Source organism: Lutra lutra, chromosome 8, assembly GCF_902655055.1.
Source record: "Lutra lutra chromosome 8, mLutLut1.2, whole genome shotgun sequence".
NCBI classification, from domain to species: domain Eukaryota; kingdom Metazoa; phylum Chordata; class Mammalia; order Carnivora; family Mustelidae; genus Lutra; species Lutra lutra.
In genome coordinates this window covers 66,589,702-66,602,598 of record NC_062285.1, presented here as the reverse complement: position 1 = coordinate 66,602,598, position 12,897 = coordinate 66,589,702, and the positions used below count along the sequence as shown (strand labels likewise).

The 12,897-nt window shown below is 36.0% G+C and overlaps 1 protein-coding gene across 3 annotated transcripts in view; it reads left to right on the top strand.

Moving 5' to 3' along the window:
- Positions 1-12,897, top strand: part of CNTN1 (contactin 1) — a 375,956-nt gene that overhangs the window by 285,187 nt on the left and 77,872 nt on the right. For 2 of the 3 annotated variants that reach the window (XM_047742599.1, XM_047742600.1), the window contains one exon: positions 9,389-9,547. In XM_047742599.1, coding sequence (XP_047598555.1) covers positions 9,389-9,547 — 159 coding nt within the window. Of the gene's footprint in view, positions 1-835; positions 2,045-9,388; positions 9,548-12,897 lie in introns of those variants that run through there. The other variant, XM_047742601.1, reaches the window with a different exon arrangement.

Genomic DNA, 12,897 nt, shown 5'->3' with positions numbered 1-12,897 from the left:
TTGGTTAAGCATCTGCTTTCAGTTCTTATGATCCCAGGGTCCTGAGATCGAGTTTCAAATCAGGCTCCCTGCTCAGCAGAGAGCTTACTTCTCCCTCTCCCTCTGCCCCCTGCTTGTGTTCCTTCTCTCGCTGTCTCTCTCTGTCAAATAAATAAACAAACAAAATCTTAAAAAAAAAAAAAAAAAGCTGCTTCACCTACTGATTAAGCTGTGGTCTTAACCTAGTCTGTTCATCACCATAAGCTTCAGATTCCATATTTGTGAAAGAGAATAATGATAGTTAGAATCCACACAATGACCATGGAGACTTTTTTATAAGTATCTTCCTTTACTTCCTCCTCCTGTGCTATTATTGTATATATATGCAAAAAAAATAAATACCATATTACTCATGACACAAGTTCCTGTGATCCCTTTCCTAAACACTGATTAGTTTTTTTGGAATCATTGCTAAATTTACCCTCTGTATTTTTTTCTTAGTTAGAAGCCTTTAAGCATATGTTTTAGTAAGTAGACTTACACTATATGGTGTGAAATTAGAAGTGGTCTAGTGTTTGTTTGTTTAAGGTGGGCGGGGTGGAGGGATCCAGGTAGAGCTCCTGCTGTTTAGAAAGGCAGTCACGTACTGGGGAAGGGAGGTTTGATTGGGCCAGAGCTTGTCACTTTAGCCTTTTTCTTTTGGACTCCCATCTCCAATGTCTAGGAGAAGATGTTTTTCTTTGCTCTTATTCCAACTTACCCATCAAGGACTCATGGCAAATCCCCAAAATACATGGCTTCCTGCCCCTAACTGGGCATCCACACTGTCCCTTCAGCCTGATCTTTCCTCTTGCAGGTAAAAACAGAAAAGATGGAGAGAAAAACATGGTGGATCATTTTCTCCCCGTCTGTGCAAGCCTGCCTCCAACCTGGTGATCGTTGACACTCACCATTTGTGTGAAAGCCTTTTTTTTTTCTTTTTTTAACATATTATACTAGATTTTTACTAATTAACTCAATCTTGTAGCCTCTGCAGCTTTCCCTTCCAATCTAGTTCTTAGAGGATTTTTCCCTTTGAAACTTCTAAACATACTTCTGAGCAGAAAGATATTTAAAAATATAATTATATAGCTTCTCTAATATGAAAAATGGCTAGTGAACTAACCTAGTACATCTTATAATGGCCAAGTGAAATTTCTGTGTTTTCATGTCCTGTTTTTCTTTGAAATTACGTATCTCAGAAATTGGCTCATTATCTGAAAAAAATTATGAAGAACTGGTGAATTATAATACAGGAGTATTGCCATTGAATGGACTGTTTGTTTTAGCGAAGCAGGTAATGAACAGTATTGTCAAATTCACTAAGGAGTCATCTTAATTAGGATACATGCTAAGGGGCATTACTCCAGTAGTCTTTTGTATCCTGGTGCCATATATATATTCTTTTATTAGAATGGATGAAAAGCAGCAATAAACAATTCAAGACTGTCCATGGCTCTGTAGGGTTTTTGGAAGAATTCCTAGGATTGGGAAGTGAAAATGGACAGCATGTGGAGAAAATTGTCATCTCTGTAGCAAGGTTTAAATGAAGATACCAAGCCATTAACAACATGCATGCATATTTAATTTTATTAACTCCTACTGTCAGCCTTCTTGGATCTTTAATTTGGGCAGGAAGTTGGAGACTCTTACTGGAAGGACTTGAGCAGAAGTGAAGGATAAAAAGGAAGTGTATATAATTCTTTCTGGAGCTGCTTAAATTTCATTGTTTGAAAATACTTTCATTTTCCCCCTTTGGGCAAAGAGATATGCTTAAAATTCTTGTTGTTTCACCAGAAATAGTTTTGCTCTTAAACAGGTTTCTATTTAGGTATAGGGTATTATATGAACTTCTCATTTAGTAACTCAAGCAACTCCATCTGTTGTTGGAAGAACTCTCAGGAAAGCTTTGAGGGATATGGATATGACTCTTAAATACATATGTAGTGTTCTTTTTAAAATAATTCATTAGTCATCATAAAGGAATAAATGTCTCTGGCTCAAGATGTTGCTTAATTTCCATCTTTTTAATTTTTTTTTAAAGATTTTATTTATTTATTTGACAGAGAGATCACAAGTATACAGAGAGGCAGGCAGAGAGAGAGAGGGAAGCAGGCTTCTTGCTGAGCAGAGAGCCCGATGCGGGACTCGATCCCATGACCTGAGATCATGACCTGAGCCGAAGGCAGCAGCTTAACCCACTGAGCCACCCAGGCGCCCCTCCATCTTTTTAATTTTTTAAAATTTTCTCATCTCAGTCATTGTCACAGATGGAACTGTCTTAGAGTTTAGACTAGAGATCCAGATTAATTGCCACGTTCCTAAGATATTTAAAATTAATTTTAGATTCTCGTGGACCTATAAATATCATCTTGGAAATATGTGCATGAATCATTATTGTGGGCATCTTCTTCCATAGTTCATAACTGAAAGTATACCACCAAGACCAGACGAGAATATAGTTTTGAAAAGAATTTAAAAATTAGGAAGGAAATCACATGACAAGTATGCCTTTCCTGAAGCCAGGAAAGGGAGAATATTCTTCTTTAAATAAACTGCATTGATGACAAGTAGAGAGTCTACAAATTCATTGCTCTCCCTTTCACCTTATTCTCATTGCTAATAGATCTAAGTTCACTTTTATAAATGTTAGAGGTTAAAAAATTACCATACTATTAAATGGTAGGGATATTTACTTTGCAGCGTCATCCTGGGACAGCTTTAAACATTGACAAAACCACATGACACTGAACTGTATTTCATAACCTTATGGTAGAGCCATTGTCTTAACTAATTTTGAGAATAGAAATAGGTCTATAACAATAAAGGGACTTCAGCTGACACATTCTAGTAGAGAAGAAGTTGCCTGTCCTAATATAACCGATGTTCTTTCAGTAATGCCATTTTAAGATTATTTTGTTTTAAAAGAGGAGATAATTTATTCTGAAAAATTTTTGTTTCCTTAACATTCAAACTCTTCATTAAAATTTGCTATTTTATTAAAAATAAACAATGAACCACAGAATATTTGCACGTGGTGTTTGCGTTAATTACTTACTGGAAAGAGAATGATACTAGATATCTTTCATGCTTGTGGCTGCTCTGGAATGTGAAGGTTTCTATTAAATGTATGTGCCATGTGGAAGGGAGTCCCAAAAAGACCAGAAGCTTTTGGGGCCAGTTGTTTAGAAATCAGGGTTTAAGAGGAAGAAAGTACATTTGTATTTAGTACTGCCTAAACATTAGCATAAACTCAAGTGATGTCTGGGCTGTTGTCATGCCTGCTATGCCTCCTGTTTAATTCTGGAGGCTTTCAAATCTTCTATCCCATTTGACTTATCAGAATGCCAATTACTGACCGAGAAAATATGGTCAGACTATAGCGTGTGAATAATCATTTTGAAAGTATTTTTTTTGGCTATTTTTCCTCTTTTTCATTTAATGTTACTACATTCCTAAAGAAGAAATGACAGAAATGGTAAATAATTGTATTCTTGCTCAGTTTTTCCTCTGATTACTTTACATATGAGTAAGAGCTGAGTGGAAATCACATCTGTATTTTGTTCATATGTAGGTATTTTTTCCTAAAGACTGGTAAAATTCAGGAAAGAGTAACAAATGCCTTTAGGGTGATCAAGAAAAATTGGGGATGTACTAAGTATGAATTTATAGCTGGGTGATGTGTTTATCTTCATTTATTCGAGTTAAGAGATCAAGCCAAGATTTAAAAAGTTATGGCCAATGTATTACCATTTTTGTCATTTTTCTATAGTATACAACTGTGCCTAAGAATTCATATGATTCCCAATAAGAAAGGTCTCCAAAGGAAAGCTCAGTACCATTTTTTAATTTGACTCTGATAATGCCATTTTAAATAATTGTACTGAAGTTATTGAAAAATTGGTCTCATAGAAAATTGGTTGGGTTTACATCCTAGCTTTGTCATTTGCTAGCTGGATGACTATGATCATTTAATCTATCCATGTCTCTGTTTCCTCATCTGTAAAATAGGGAAAATAATGGCACCTACATCATTAGGTTATTGGTGAGAATTATGAAAGATTTGGCAATTACTTCAATATGATAAGGACTAAGAAAAATATTTTTATTAAAATATACAATATAAAATTTTTACTCACTGGGGCACCTGGGTAGTTCAGTCAGTTAAGAATCTGACTTTAGCTCATGCCATGATCCCAGCGTCCTGGTATCAAGCCCTGCATTAGGCTCTCTGCTCAGCAGGGAGCCTGCTTCTCCTTTTCCCTCTGCCTGCTTCTCTCTCCCTCTCTCTCTTTCTCTGACAAATAAATAAATAAAATACTTTTTAAAAATTTATTCACTAACATTTTATGTCATGTAAATTTGTGTTGTTATGAGTTCACACTTGTTTAAAAATTACAGACGAGTCCAAGAAAACAACAGGGTAAACTTGTCAGTGTTCAGGTAGTTCTTTTGAGGTCTTTTGTAGACAGGCACAACTAGGCAGCCAGATCTAACTTTCAAATGGGCTCTTTCTCATTTCATGTGGGTTATGCTGGGAAACCCAGTCTCTTGTCCTGATTCATTCTACACTCTGTTATAGACTAGTTGTGTGATTCTGGTCATGGCCCTTCTAGATTTCAGCATCCTTTGGTAAATGTGTAGATAGTGGCTTAGGTGAGCTCTAAAATGTATGTGATCTATATTACATATTGAAGTGTTTGTGTTATTTGCCTGCAATCAATAATTTTATAGTTAAACCATTGAGAACCTAAAGAAATTTAGGGAAAGCGTATAGATGTTACAAACTGACACTGCATTGAACCATAGATGATAGGGGACCGTTCTGGCTATATCTACAGTCCTTCAGTAGGCTAAAAAAATAAAAGATAGAAACAAATTTCAGTAATTATAGACTCCTGCCTGACTTTGAAGAACCTACAATGTAGAAACAGAACACTAACAAGGACCTTGGTAGACCGTTAATTATACCCTGTAGGTGAGATTTTATGGAGCATTCTCAATCAGCAATCTCTGAGAAGGATATTTTAAGCCAGAGGGAAAAAACATAGTAAGTGAATAACAAGAACAGTAAGAGAGAGGGTAATGTAACTAGCAAAGGAAGAGTATAGTGGCAGCTTCTTTGGGGAGAAGTATAGAAACATAGCTCTTAGAAAGATAGTGATAGAGCACTATGATTATGATAGGAAAAGGAGGTGCAGAGTATCGACACTGAAGTTTGCACTGTTAATTCTAGAAAAGGAGAATTTGGTCAGACTATCTTTACAAAAAACAAAAACAGAAAGTACGCTTTAAATAGCTTTGTTTCTCCTCCCCTAAATCTTTCTCATTTTTCCCTCATTTCCTTCTCTTTCCAGCTTCCTACATTTTTAAAAATTATTTTTATTAACATAGGATGTATTATTTGCCCCAGGGGTACAGGTCTGTGAATCATCAGGCTTACACATTTCATGGCACTCACCATAGCACATACCCTTGCCAATGTCAATGGTAGTGAGAAAAATCAAAAGAAAACTTTTGTCAGCACTAGTCAGAGAAATATCCCTCTGTTTCTCCACACCCCCACCTGCAATTTTTAGTGATTAAAAACAAAAGAATGAGAGAAAATGGAAGGCTAAAATAACTTCTAATGAAATGAATCCAGACATTTAAAATTCATGTCAAATTCCAAAGGTCCTTTTTATCTACCCAATGTCTCTGTTTCATTATAATTAAAATTTGGCATAAATAACATTCTTAGGAACCATTAGCTATCTGTTTGAGGACCACCTAAGAAAAAGGAAACACATATTAATAGAGTAATAATGAAATTAGCTACATGAAACAGTCTATTTGCTTACATTTTTCCTGGCTTCAATTCTTATAGGTTTCTTGGGAGTGTTTGTACCACAGTAGGAGTTTAAACAGAGGGAGAGAGGAGGCAGAAAAAAAGAGAAAGAGAGGGAAAGAGGAGGCAGAGAAAAAGAAAGAGCAAGAAAGAAAGAAGACAAAGAGAGAAAGGCAAAAAGGGAGGGAGGAAAGAATAAGAAACTCTTAGAGTCAGAATGCATATGCATATTGCTTTTTTTTCCCCCGCATTGATGAAGAATAACCAAGGGTGACCAGTTCCTAATGCCTTTTTGTGTGTGTGCTGAGGAACAAGTAGTTGCATTATTTTATTTTCTACCATAACACTTTTTTCTCCATTTTGAACAGAAAAATTGAACAAGCATTATGAGCTACACTGCTTTGAAAATCTTCCTAGAGACAGTACAGGACTGGCCCTGAGTTGAACTACCAGGCTGTGCAAGTGTGTCTGTTTAGTACCACTTCTCTGTTTTTGCTACATCCAGATTTCTTAGTGCAAATGAAGGGACTTCACATTCCCAGTTTTTCCTCATCTTCAACAAATTGATCAGAAAACACTTTATTTTTTAGTGAGAACAAGTGGTAAATGAACAATCAGATAAACAGATCTCTCCCAATTATTAGCAAATACTGATAATTACTCCTGCTAATAGCTCAGATGCCCAGAAATCTCTTGCAGGAATAACAACAATAATACTTTCAGTAGCTAAAGTTTACTGAGAGCTTTCTACCACTACATTCTTTAGAGATACTGTTTCAATCCTAAAAAACAATTCTATATGATCAATTTTTTTAAACATTTTATTTATTTTTTTGAAGATTTTAATTTATTTATTTCACAGAGATTACAAGTAGGCAGAGAGAGAGAGGAGGAAGCAGGCTCCCCGCTGAGCAGAGAGCCTGATGCAGGGCTTGATCCCAGGACTCTGGGATCATGACCTGAGCCGAAGGCAGAGGCTTTAACCCACTGAGCCACCCAGGCGCCGCTATATGATCAATTTTTATTACTCCCATTTTACAGATAAGAAAATGGAAACTTAATATACTTGAAAAACTTGCCCAAGATGAATCAGGCCTCAGAATTTTAAGTCAAGCCTATTTTCAACTCTAATATCTCTGCCATCTATAGTATTTTTCTCTCAGGTATTTTCCAGAAGCTGTTTGGAGTCGATTATTAGATGGATAGGCCTACTCCACATTACTAAGTAACATTGCCACCCCAGGGTATTGAGGATATCAGCAAACACTTTTCCATTTGTTCTCTTATCTCTTTATCCTGTTAGTCAAGGCAAATGGAAGAAGGGAGCTTGTATTGTGGAAGGAGGGAGCGTGTATGTTTAGAGAACTATCTGAAGTTCAATTGTGATAAATTCATTTATATACTCACCAAAATATTTATTAAGAACCCATCAGAGGCCAGGCATATATCAGAGGGAAAAAATGGACAAACGAAATTACAGTGTTTTGTTCAACAATGTGACTCTTCCCTGAATGGATGACTGAGTGAAATTATTATGCATATAGTATTCCAACCAATATGTTCATAACATCAAACTCTAGTCTGACCTTTTAAAATAGTACTCATTTGCCACTCCAAGAACTTCACAGAATAACAGCAGGCAAATAATTTACGCTTGCATGGTTAAAACTTAACCTATGGCACTTTTGTCCTAAACTCCCTTTAACATTTTCTTCATAACTTTGTGCTCAGAAAAAGTATCTGAATGCAAGACTGTCTCTTCCTTTTAAAAATAATTTCCTTTATTTTTCACCTCTATTTTTAAATTTTAATACTCTGAAATATTCAATTTAGTCATTAACTTGGGATGATGCTTTATGTGAAGTAATGAAGTAATGAAAAATGCAGTTTTTTTCTCCCTGAATATTGCATGTGTGCTATATTACTTATGTGTCTATTTTCATTTATTCTGGATGATGTATTTTTTACTTTTAATTAGCATCAAGAAGTATAAGTACACTATTACAAATTATACATTTTTGAAAATTTATTTACCTTTCTATTTATATGTTATATACCTCCAAATAATAAAATTTACTACCATCAATAGGATGTGTCTTGTGTTATTTTAGTATTAGCAGTAATAGATTTGTGTGACTCTACCTACACCTTTTCCCCCTCGGGACCAACCATAAGGCAACTGTCTATACCTTTGCAAAGACCAAAACACAGTTGGAGGGGAAAAAAAGCCATGATGCCATGTAGGCTGAACATCTGATTTGATCGTTAGATAGTAAGGCATTTATTTTTAGCTAAGAGAAAAAAAAAAAACAAATGTCTTATTTAGTACTACATATTCAATATGAAAAACTAAAGACATCATTTTAACAAAGTTGTAATGATATTTAATATGCCTAATTAAGTTGGGGATGGACCCTTTCTGGTGCAAAGAAAACAAGGGATAGTATTTTCTGACATGTCTCTTAAAGGATGTCTCTATTAACTGGGAAACTTCTTTAGCATTGTAAGCAGTGGATGCCACTGTACCACTTAAAGCACTTTTTTTTCTTCTTTGCAAACAAGAAACTGTGATGCCAAGTATAAATATCTCGTATGCCTTTATCATGGCATTTATTGCTTCCAATTATAGTTATTTATTTTCTGGTCCATTTCACCCTTTTCAAGACAAAGAGCTCTTCAAAACCCGAAAGTTATGTCTCATTTTTCTTTTTATTTCTACCATCAGGTACAGCGCTCTCTCATTGAATAATATTGATGCTGAGTTAGGAAACGTCTATGAAAACATATTTTTAACATTGTTTTATGTTCTGCAAGACGTTGTTTTCTGTCCTAAGGCTCTTCAATATATTAGTTGATGGTTCAGAACATTTCTGGTATACCTCTGAGTTGACAATTGTTTTCTATATTTTATAGAACTAGAAATGTTTCTTTTAATATCATTTATCCCTGTTACTATAACTGACATGAAATATATCATTCAAAATGATACATACAATCATTCCCAGATTATATGTATTTTCTACTCCAAGTAAAATAAATTACCTATAACCATCGAGGGATATAAAAAAGCATTTGTTCCATTTGTGGGAGGCACAGTGAAGTATTTGACTAACTATTCTCGTATCTGGACTGAATTGTGCTACCATATCTGATTTATGCGTTCGGTAAGCATTTATTAAACCATACTGTGCCACAATCTATTAGGTCCTGTTAATGCCAATTACATTTTATAAGTCAAAGAGTTTCATGTGTATCCATTTTATGAGCCAAAGTTGTCATATATATCTTGAATAATAATGCCATTTTTAAATGATAGTATTTATCTCTTTACTTAAAAAGAGATACCATGAAATCATTTAGTGAAGACCATAAATACTCTTATTATCACCTCTTATAGCTTATATTTAAAAGGAACGTGGTAACAGTGATCATGTTGTATAAATGTTCTTTAGATTAATTTCAAAGAGGATGCTTTTGTATTCTAATGTGCAATTAATTCACTAATTGCGATTCACTGATTCATTACCAAAATTCTCATTCCAGGCCCTCCAGGCCCTCCAGGCGGTCTACGAATAGAAGATATCCGGGCCACTTCTGTGGCTCTTACGTGGAGCCGTGGTTCAGACAATCATAGTCCTATATCTAAATACACTATTCAGACTAAGACTATTCTTTCGGATGACTGGAAAGATGCGAAGACGGGTGAGTTTCATTTGTCTGATTACTCTGCACAGATTTTTAAATGAATTCTTTTATCAAAAATGAGTATCTGGACTTCTTAAGGATTTCATCCTCTACCTTGAAGTGCTTTTCTATTTTTAAACTTTTTTTTTTAAGTATTCCAGTGTATTAGTAGTGAAGGAAACCACAAGGAATTTAGACGTTTTAAAACTTCAGGGGAAGGGGGCGCCTGGGTGGCTCAGTGGGTTAAAGCCTCTGCCTTCAGCTCAGGTCATGATTCCAGGGTTCTGGGATTGAGCCCTGCCGGGCTCTCTGCTCAGTAGGGAGCCTGCTTCCTCCTCTCTCTCTGCCTGCCTCTCTGCCTACTTGTGATCTCTGTCTGTCTAATAAATAAATAAAATCTTAAAAAAAAAACAACTTCAGGGGAAGAAGCAGCGGGTCTGTATCTATAATGGGAAAGCAAAGAGAGGCCTCCTGGCTTTCTAATTTGAGCTCTGTACAATTCTGATTTATTAGGGGGAAAAAAAACACTTCAGGAAATCTTCTCTTTTTGGCAAATGACATCTATAGCTTATTATTTATTACCCCCTCCTTTTTTTTTTTACAATTATATAAGTATTATAATTCTGCATTTTTAAAAAGCCACCTTGATTATAAATATTAATTTAAGCACCCAGTTCTTATTACCATAACCTTTACTTTCGAAAGCTGATCTTACCTGCTTTAAATCTCCTCAAAATATATCTTCAAGGAAGTTTTGGATTTTATTTTTTTTTATATTAAGATATTCTAAAATTTGATCAGAAAAAAAAACAAATGAGTAAGTGAGTGCCTTCCTGTGTCTGTAATTATTACTATTTTCCTTTGTCATAACTAGCCTATAACATCACACAGCAGTTTATCTTTTATGACATCAAAGAAGATAGGTGATCCTTTTGATAAAATAACCTGCTTCTGTTTGTTATTTTGAGATTATTTTTAAACAAACTTATAGTTCCTTGAGTTTCTTTTAGATATATAATGAAGACATATAAATATGTGCTCAGTTGTCACCAGAGGGGAGAAAAAAAGACAGAAGTGAATAAAATGTTTATGATTTTTATTTTTTAAAAGATTTTATTTATTTATTTGAGAGAGAGAGAGTACAATTAGGCAGAGTCGTAGACAGAGGGAGAGGGAGAAGCAGGCTCCCCACTGAGCAGGGAGCCAGATGTGGGATTTGATCCCAGGATCCTGGAATCAAGACCTTAGCCAAAGGCAGCAGCTTATAACTGACTGAGCCACCCAGGTGCCCCTGTTTATGCTTTTTAAAAAATGAAAAAGGATTAATCCCAGCATATCCCAAAACTGCTCTCATTTTTGCCATGTTTTAAGGTAATGGGGTTTATTTGTATTGATCACTGAAAGGTTTTAATTTAGATTTCATTTTCATGGAAAATGAACCAAATATAAACTTGAAGCCTGTTATGAGGGTTTACATAATATTCCAGTATTAATTGACTCTCTACATAAGTGTATAAAATACACATGAGTTAGAAACAGGTAAACTAGGGGCACCTGGGTGGCTCAGTGGGTTAAAGCCTCTGCCTTCGGCTCAGGTCATGATCCCACGGTCCTGGGATCAAGCCCCACATTGGGCTCTCTGCTCAGCGGGGAGCCTGCTTCCTCCTCTCTCTCTGCCTGCCTCTCTGCCTACTTGTGATCTCTGTCTGTCAAATAAATAAATAAAATCTTTAAAAAAAAAAGAAATAGGTAAAATATTTCTATTATATTATGCTGGTGAGTGTAAGAGTTATCTATAAATATGCTTGGCAAAACAGACCATTTGAAAATTTACCTAAAAAAGCCATTTAGAGGGGCGCCTGGGTGGCTCAGTGGGTTAAAGCCTCTGCCTTCAGCTCAGGTCATGGTCCCAGGGTCCTGGGATAGAGCCCCACATCAGGCTCTCTGCTCAGCAGGGAGCCTGCTTCCTCCTCTCTCTCTGCCTGCCTCTCTGCCTACTTGTGACCTCTGTCTGTCAAATAAATAAATAAAATCTTAAAAAAAAAAAAAGCCATTTAGATGTTTGACAAACCTAAAGGGTGGGCAGTTTCTATTTCTCTGAAGACAATGAAAATGAATGATAATGATGAATCTATAAATAACATTGGATATCTAAACAAAGTGACACTGATTATAGACACTAGAGAACAAAATGTGATAAACACATTTAAAATTCTTCTTTGCTTTGATAAAGGAATAATAATTGTAATCATTTCCATTAATTATGTAATATATGCTTACTGGTAGCTCAATTAAAATATACTTCTCATTAAAATATACATTATATGGCACCTGGGTGGCTCAGTTGGTTAAGTAACTGCCTTCGGCGCAGGTCATGATCCTGGGATCCCAAGATCAAGTCCTACATCAGGCTCCCTGCTCAGCAGAGAACCTGCTTCTCCTTCTAATACTACCAATTCTCATGCTCTTTCTCTCTCTTTCTTTCTAAAATGAATAAATTTTAAAAATCATATATATATATATGTATATATATATATTCCACTGGAAAGTAAGTTCCATGAGGATGAAGTTTTTTTAAGATTTTATTTATTTATTTGACAGAGAGAGACACATCAAGAGAGGGAACACAAGCAGGGGGAATGGGAGAGGAAGAAGCAGGCTTCCTGCTGAGCAGGGATCCCAATGGCTGCAGGGCTCGACCCCAGGACCCTGGGATCAGGACCCAAGCCAAAGGCAGACGCTTAATGACTGAGACACCCAGGTGCCCCGAGGATGGAGATTTTGTTTTATTCACTACACTATCCCTAGCTCCTAGATCAGGGCCATTAATGCTCATTTATTAAACACATATTCACTGAGCCTCCACTGTATGCCAGAACCAGTCCTGGATGCTGGATATACACCTGACCATCCATAAACAAAACAGAGAGAGGAAACACACACACACACACACACACACCAATCCTGCCCTCAAAGCATTTACATTCTAGTAGAAAGATGGTGATGAACAAATAATGAATCACTGAACTCTACCTCTGAAACTAATAATACACTATATGTTAATTGAATTTAAATAAGATAAAATTTAAAAAAAGAAAAGAAGAAAAATAAAACGTGTAGTAAGTCTTTTGGTGATTAGTGCTAAAGAGAAACATTAGAGAAGTAGAATCAGGCTGCAGGACTTGCATTTTAGAAAGGGTGCTTCTGGGGCATCTGGGTGGCTCAGTGGGTTAAGGCCTCTGCCTTTGGCTAAGGTCTCATGATCTCAGGGTCCTGGGATGGAGCCCCCCATCGGGCTCTCTGCTCAGCAGGGAGCCTGCTTCCCCCTCTCTCTCTGCCTACCTCTCTGCCTACTTGTGATCTCTGTC